We start from the raw sequence: 8,623 nt of genomic DNA, 5'->3' as shown, positions 1-8,623 counted from the left end.
AGACACCATCGGGCTGATTTGAAAACACCACTTTGAACCTTGAACTTATTTTAAAAGAAGTTCATTGGTTCAAAGTTCAATGACAACAAGTCACGTTTGCGAACAAGCAAAAAGAGACAAAAGGAACATTCAATAACACGAGAATGAACCTTGAACCTTGAACCATTTCAAAACAAAAGTTCAATGGTTCAAGTTCAAAGTGACCACAAGACTAGTACTAAAGAGACAACCGCAAAACACAAAACAAAAGACCGATTGAACCTTGAACCTTGAACCGAAAAGGTTCAAAGTTCAAGTTCAATGACTATGCTAATGACGACATAAAACTTTATGGATCGCATTTCGCTTGAACTTGAATTGTGAACTTTATTAAAGGTTCGACGAATGAGTACGAAACTCGTTTGATGAAGACTTAAGTCCTATGAAAATAATTACCCCTTTTTTTTTTTTTGATAGGCTATAAGCGAAAAATAAAAAGGGGGCAACAATAAGCATATCATGTTAGTAGTATATCATCTTAATATCATCTTCAAGCTAGTTTAAATATCATCCTAATCTCATCATCTTGCATCATTTCATAGCTAGTTTCATATCAATATCATGCTAAGATCTTAGTTTCACTTGCATTTAGATCTTTTATCATTTGCATCCCTCAATCTTTAGGTAGTCATCCTAGAGATCAAGTGCTCATCCAAGCTGAGAGCCACCTTGATTTGAAGGATCCTTGGAGATAGAGAACAATGGAACAATCTTAGGAGATGAATGATTAACTTGTTTTGTCATTTAGATCTTTGTTTTGTTATGTTTCATTGGTATACTTGCTTGTCTATGCTATTGATTGGCTAACCCTCATTTCAAGTATACACAAAGATATCTTATCACAAGCAACTTCAAAATTAAAACCACAGTCCCTTATAAAATCATCTTAATCAAAACCAAAGTCTTCTTGGTTGAAGAAATTGCAATGATCAAGTTGTTAGGTTATTTGAAGAGAACAAAGAAAATGGAAGATCATTATTGGCCCAAAATTGTGGTAGAGGAAAAACAAAATAGAAGGAAAAACACATGGATGAAATATTGAACTCACCTCAAGACTGAGATGGGGAGGGGAGGGAGGGTGAATAAGTGTGGACCAAATACTTAAAATTTACTACTTAATTTACAACCAATTTAACCTTCTTCTTATTAGTAGAAATGAAAATATAACAATGAAAAACCATGCACAAGAGAACACCCAATTAATGTGAAAAACCCAAATAGGGAAAAACCATGGCAAGAGTCAACTCACAATATATAAAATGATTACAATATAGTTTAAGGCTCATTTCGAATGAAGCACATTGCTCCCTGAAGGACTTGCAAAATAGAGTGCACAACCCTAGGGCAAGATACAAAGCTTTCAATTTGAAGATCACTTCTCTATAGCATAATACAATGAACATATAGACTGCCAACAAGTAGGCCATCATTAATATTGCCTTTGACAATCTCCTAACATGAAGTTGTCATTGCATCTTTGTCTCAAGCGATAAACTCTGCAATAATCACCACACACTGACTTTGTCACAACTGACTTATGCACATTGATCCACTTGCACATCCACTCACTTACTCGCTCACATACACTCATACCTTCAACATCAATTTGATCTTCTATATATATGATCTTCTTCATTGCAAACATCAATTTGGTCAGCCAAAATAGAGGACAAGCCTACCAAGTCGGCCACTAAAACATTATTGTGGTGAGAGTGGTCCAATCTAGGAGATAACTCGAGGACCTAAAAATGTCTTAACACTTATTTCTAAGCAGGTAGGAACAATTCACACACTATCATTCATCCCCCAAAGTTCAACAACAAGGTAACATGTGGATACACCAAGTAGCACACCACAAGTCAGCCCAAAATACATCTTCTAGATGAATAAACCCAATGCAGATCTCCACATGCTAAGGTAGAACCCAAAAGCAATGCAACACAAACTCCTAAGAAAGCAAAGACATCCAAGGATTCATCGCATGCCAAAGAAAAATACCATCAACCACACAAAAGCAGTTACCTTGAAACACAGATTCCAATCACCATCCATCATCAACCAAACCATCTAACATCATGCAGAGCACATCAAGTGTTTCATGAACATCTGACAACATTCTCAAATCCTTCCTTCACCTTTCTACTTCAAGATCATACTAGTACAACCTAATTGATACTAAACAATTCACTTAAGAGAGCTAGTCAAACACACCATATCATTACTTGTAGACACCATCATTTGATAAGGAACCATAATTGTCCCAAGAACAAAACCTTCTCACACAGTACACCATCTTCATTATATTGTCATGCATCTAATCCTCATCTTAATATCTCAACACATCTGATCATCAACATACCTTTACTACCATCAACAATATTAAGATCATCAATACAACCAGCTCATTGTAGACATCAAACACCAAGGTGATGGAGATCCACATACCATCTATAACCAATATCCATCTATTCTTTACATCAACCTATTCATACTAGTTATGCAAGTCATGACAACCACAAATAGTTGCCATGACAACTAATAGCTAATGCAATCACATCATCTCATCCTCAGCCATACATGTAGATACTCAAGTTAGTCACATTACTACTGCCAACAATCACTTCCACATCAATTGCAATAATCATTGCTTTCCAATGCACTAGTCAAGAATTAGTCATCTCTATACCACTACATATCTGATAGGACAAATGTCAACATCACATTAACTTCCTCCAAGAACATTAGTACTATCAACCATGTCACCAAAATATGTTGGACATCACCATCAAGATATCAAACATAAAGCATATGTGCAACACATCCTTGAGATCCTTCACAATTTGCAACAATCTTCTGCACAGGAACATACCTGACACACCCTACATTGTCCATAGTCTTCTTCCAACAATTTCTTATTCAACTACACCAAGTGACAAAACTTTGGTAAGGAGTATCAACTACAAGCAAGTGGACAACTGCCATAGAGAAGCATCAACTAATCTCAGTGTAGACGCCATACGACTTCATTATTGCAACAAGTAGGCCTACATGCAAGAAACCACAATTACCATATCCACAAAGACATCTTAACATTTGTTACATTATCAACCTCATCACTGACATCTTAACATCTTTCACCATACAACATATATTGTCAAGCATCATGTTGACATCAATGACACCACATATTGCTAACATGAAAATCAAGTGGTTGAATAAATGGAGAATGAATTTGCATGAATAACCTAATGTGAATGTTGAAATCAAGAAGTATGTGAGAGAGAAACTCAAAGTGGTGTTATGGTCAAAACAACTTGGGAGAAAAAGAGAATACTATATCAAATATTTCAATCTCACATATGAACATCAACAAAAGCATTACCTAGAGGCAGATATAAAATAGAAAGTAAGAATGCTAATATCTTAGTTAAGAACTGGCTCACACCATCTTAGGTGCCTAAGGTGGAAAACACCCAAAGAGGAATCTATTAACACTACTAGAGCCTAGACTATTATTGTCCCTGTGGACGATGTGGCTAAGGCAACGATGACTACCAAGGATGACAAGGAGAATTCGATTGTTGATAGTCTGATCAATCAAGAGGAGAATAAGAAGGATAATAGGGAGGAGGAAGAGATTCCCAAGGAGATCCCTACCATTTAGCAACTCCAGAACATCAGCAGTGAGGTCAATGACCTTCTAAAGCGTATTGACAACTTGGGTCCACTATTGGATGCTAAGGCCATCAGAGAAGAAATAAAGGAAATCAAACGCAAGATGGATGTTCGTGATAATCAAATTGTTAGCATTAACAAGTTTTGTTTGCAGGTGTTGCATAGCTCGACGTTGACTCTCTCCCTCCTGCGAGAGCACATTGCTGCTAATGATGCGGATAAGGAGGAGGCCGGGGAGCTTTATAAATTTTTGTACAATGACTGGAATAGGGTCATTGAGATGACTAAGGTCTGCAAGTCGATCCCTTAGTTCTTTTCTTTTGAGTCTTTGTTTTGTTGTTTCAAACTCTTCGTATGTTTTTGATCTTTGGATGACTGTTGTTTAAGTACTGCTAAAGTGTTGTTTTAGTGCTGTCATGGTGCTACTTATAGTTCTTGCTATGTAAAGAGTCAACGCCCTAGTTAATGCTGCTTTCTTAATAAAAAACAAGGTTTGTCTTCTTTGCATTTCTCGGTTGGTGGAAATAGAATGATGTTACATCATGAACTGCTCAACTTATGAGGACATTTGAAACATAGTAAATATTCTAAAACTTGAGACTCTAAATATTTTTGTTGAAGGAGGAATGGAATATAAAGATGACAGATTACCTAATCAAATTTCGCAACAGAAAAAACTTATTAAAGATTAATGACTGCTTGATGTTTGCTTGTAGACTTTGATTGTTGATTGGATCTTTAAAAATCATTATGTTGTTCTCAAATTTAAAGTTCCATGGATCTCCTAAAGGTCATTAAAAATCTGCATTCATTCACATAGAGAGCATTTGCTACGCTCTATAAAACTATCATGTTTACTATGATGTTTACAGAAGATAACTTCGTGGTAGGGTAAAATAACAGAGTGGATAACGACCCGGAGGGTTTCAGAGAAATATGGAGACCAGTTAGTTTTACTCGAATGTTTCTACATCGTGAAGAGCTTCTATGACGGCTACCTGCAACAAATTAAAGGATTGAAATTACAGGTAGCATTGAACCCATGCTAAAAATGTCGTTAGATGCATATGGTTATAATTAGTTTATCTCTTTCAAGCCAAATGGGCGATTGTTTTTTAAATCTAGATTGTGATTTTCGAACCTGCTAATGATAAGGGTCTATGTCTCGAATGAATCAAACAAACCCGTAATGTGTATTTCTTTTAAAAGATTTTCTCGAATATCTTCCTACATTATAAATTTGCTTGTGTTTTGGACTGAGTATCGAAAAATATTAAGAGGTTTCTCCCAATCAAACTGTTACTCTCCTCTATTTCCGGGCTTTGCTTTTTTGAATTAGATTATGAAGATTAGATGAAGGTTTATCTGTAGAAGTGTTTGCTTGAGGTTTTCCAGACTTTGATTTAATTATTCAATTAAAATTTTCGTATTCTTTTCTGAAAAATCGTTTAGGAAACTGTTTTGCACGTTATCAAATGGGTTGCACAACAAGAGAGAAATCTGTGAAGAACAGAAGGCGGCTTCGTTCAAATAACCCTACCTCGTCTGTTAGAAGTGAAGAACACGTACATGATGATAAAAGGACGAATAACACAATTGCAAAGATTTCATCCAACAACATGAGTACATCTCGGGAAGAAAAACCCAAAGAAAAGAATGCAGTTTACGAGGAAACTGAAGAATCTGATTGGGGGTATTGCACAGAAGAACAATTGAAGGATCTTTTACTAAAGAGTCTTGAGTTTGTCTACAATAAAGCGGTGTGTAAAATTGCATCTGGGGGCTACGGTGGAGATGAAGCACTCAAAGCAGTGCTACGAAGCGGTCACTATCATGGCAGTGGCGACTTATTTTCCGACATTGTGAAAAATGCAATGATGTGTTTGAAAGATACCACCTATAACTGGTCTAATGGAGCTAATATTGTTTTTAGAGATCTTAAACAGCTTCAGGAGTATGCCTTGACTAGGCTTGTGTGCTTTGTTCGGCAGTTTCGACCAGAGCTTAGCAAGGGAGATGCCATGTGGAGTCTCCTCATGAGTGATCTTCATGTGGGGCGAGCAATTGCATTAGAGATCCCTTCCATTCCAACTGCTGATGAGAGATTGCTCATTAAATCGGATAAAAATTATCCATCTCCTTCAATAATTTCTATGCCCTCTCCAATCAGACCATCTTGTTTGTCTTCCAATCTTATACCTATCGGCGTAGATTCAGAGCCATGTGGGATGTGTTCTGGAAAAAAGCGCATAGCTGGCTTGAATGCAGAACAAGCTGATAAAGTCATTGTAGATGCTTCGTCTTTACTGGATGGTGGCTTCACATTTGATGCTGAAACATCACAATTGCCTTTGACGGGCACCATCCACTCAACCCCAAATGCTTGCTGGCAATCTTCTATGAAATTGTCTCTATTGAGGAAAAATGCAGCTTGGCTTCTGCATGAATATAAATCCAAATCAGATATATGTTCGCAATCTGATGGTGGAAAGAATGAAGATTTGGTTTTCTCATGTGAGACACAAAAAGTTCAAACTCAATCTCAGAGTTTTTCTGAAAAGAATCAGTTCTTAACGCCAAACTTGCATATGTCATCTGAAACTACAGCTGTTTCAACCAGGAATCCTGCTGCAGCTACAGGATCATCTTTGGAGATAGCTTCTACAATGGATGCAGGCGAAGATCAGTTTAAAGGAAAGCCTAGAAATTGCCCTGATATTTTAGAAGCTATTTTGGGAAGTTTGAAGCAGACAGGTGTTGGTGAGAAGTCAGATTGCCTTGATCAACAGAATGAGATAATGTTGAAGCTTATGCACCAAATAAGAGATTTAGAAATGCAATTAAAGGAACAGACTGAATGGGCTCAACAGAGAGCAATGCAAGCAGCCAGAAAATTGGGTAAAGATTTTACAGAGTTGAAACAATTGAGAATGGAGAGAGATGACACATTGCACCTGGAAAAGGATAAACGGTCACTTGAGGACACCAGAGTGAAGAGAGTTGCTGAAATGGAGAATGCGTTACGTAAAGCAAGTAGCCAAATTGATCAAAGCAATGCAGCTGTAAGGAGGCTTGAAACTGAGAATGCAGAGATGAGAGCAGAGATGGAAGCATCCAAATTGAATTCAGCTGAGTCTGTTGCAACTTATCAAGGGATTGAAAAGAGGGAGAAAAAGAGTCTAAGAAAGACTCAGACTTGGGAGAAACAGAAGTCAAAACTCCAGGGTGAAATCGATGAGACGAAACAGAATATATATCAAGTACAGAAACAATTGTCTCTCATTAAAGATTTACAGCAAGAAACAGAGGTGAGAGCTCATTCATGTATTTCAGTTTTGGAGTTTTTGCCTATCTCTCCTACCATTTTGAATTTCTCTCTATATTTTGCTTCGTGCATATTCAGGACGTCAGTGTATAACATGGTTACCAGGAGATCTGAGATACAAGGACACCATTTATAAATATGGTACATGGGTATATGAATTAGGGTACTCACATGCACATACACATGCATATATGCATATATGTGAATGTACTTATATATATTATATATATATCATATGTATCTCCAAATGTATAAATGTATATATGTATGTGTGCGTATGCATGCAGAGCTACAAGAGATGTGGTTACAGGTGTCAAAGATGGTGTCCCAATCCCTGTACTGAGTATTTTGATAACATATTTTATAATGTTGAAGAAATTGTTGTCAGCATCATTCATATCACCCAATTCTACGAATTAAGATTAACATATTGAAACTGAAGCATCATATCCTATTGAAGAATGGCTTTATACCCAATTTCTAGACTACATTTTTCATCCCTGCCTCTTTGATATTGTCCACATTGACTGCTATTTTATGTTGATATGAAGGGAATCTGAATGTGGATTTTTGAGTGAGGATGTACAGGCAAAATTGAAGCAGGATGAGAATGCCAAAGAATTTGCAATTGCACAAGCTGAGGAAGCAAGAAGAGCGAGAGATGCAGCTGAAGCTGCTGCCAAAAGAAGGGAAGAGTCATTACATAGAAAGACAGAGATGAACTTTCAACGTCACAAGGATGACATTGAGAGACTAGAACAGGAGCTAGTTCGTCTGAAAGCCAAAGCAGTATCTTTTCAGCCAAACACCATGCCGAGTTCTCAAAATGAAGCAGAGGAGGTGAATGCAAAGATCTGGAAGGAAAAGAATTTACATTTGCTTAATAAATTCCAAGAACTTCAGGAATCATCTCAGAGAGAACGATATAACGATCGACAATGTGTAATGTGTAGGAATGAAGTTGTCTCAATTGTATTTTTACCATGTGCGCATCAGGTCGTTTGCGTTGAGTGTAATAACTTGCATGAGAAAAAGGGTTTAGAAAACTGTCCATTTTGTAGAAGTCTTATACAACAAAGAATACATGTTTATGGTGCAAGCATGTAGGTCTAATTGAAAATGTAGATTTTCATTTTGATGCAAACAACCTGTTGGAATAGTTCTATTGGCACTGAGTTACTAGCGAATTATGTGGAATTCCTTCTATTTGATGGGCTCTTTCTTCATTATAGTACATCTGTTTTCATTGTACGGAACACAAGGTGATTAGTCTTTAGACTATATTAAAACACTGGTCTCTCTGTAGGAGAGACAAATTTATAGTGATTAGTATTTGACTGTTCAAATGTGCATGTGAGACATTCTCATTTCTCTGCTCTCTGTAGGAGACACAAACTTATAGTGCTCTCAAGAATGATTGCCTCATACAATATTTCATGAACGATTGACTTAAAAAATATCATTGACATAATTTTATATATTGCAGATACACATATATGAAAGCAAGTTTTTAGATTTAAGATTCTAGTTAGATCTTGTCAATAATTAGGGGAGCTTGAAGTTATGGTTTTTTAAAGTGGATTA

At 36.7% G+C, this 8,623-nt stretch overlaps 1 protein-coding gene across 1 annotated transcript; it reads left to right on the top strand.

Moving 5' to 3' along the window:
- Window positions 1-4,473: 4,473 nt before the first annotated feature.
- LOC131031992 (MND1-interacting protein 1) lies at window positions 4,474-8,226 on the top strand. The gene is made up of 3 exons (XM_057962871.2): window positions 4,474-4,742; window positions 5,167-7,022; window positions 7,628-8,226. Exons 2-3 carry the CDS (start codon window positions 5,190-5,192, stop codon window positions 8,144-8,146), a joined length of 2,352 nt encoding a protein of 783 aa, XP_057818854.1. The 5' UTR covers window positions 4,474-4,742; window positions 5,167-5,189; the 3' UTR covers window positions 8,147-8,226.
- The last annotated feature ends 397 nt before the right edge of the window (window positions 8,227-8,623 follow it).

The sequence above is a fragment of the Cryptomeria japonica genome, chromosome 4 (assembly GCF_030272615.1).
Source record: "Cryptomeria japonica chromosome 4, Sugi_1.0, whole genome shotgun sequence".
Taxonomy (NCBI): domain Eukaryota; kingdom Viridiplantae; phylum Streptophyta; class Pinopsida; order Cupressales; family Cupressaceae; genus Cryptomeria; species Cryptomeria japonica.
This window is presented reverse-complemented; position numbering and strand designations above follow the sequence as displayed.

Bases quoted from the DNA above. Each gene is read 5' to 3' on its own strand.
- LOC131031992 (XM_057962871.2), top strand. From the start codon at position 5,190: ATGGGTTGCACAACAAGAGAGAAATCTGTGAAGAACAGAAGGCGGCTT. The intron at 7,023-7,627 runs GTGAGAGCTCAT...GAGGATGTACAG, and splicing joins ATTTACAGCAAGAAACAGAG to GCAAAATTGAAGCAGGATGA.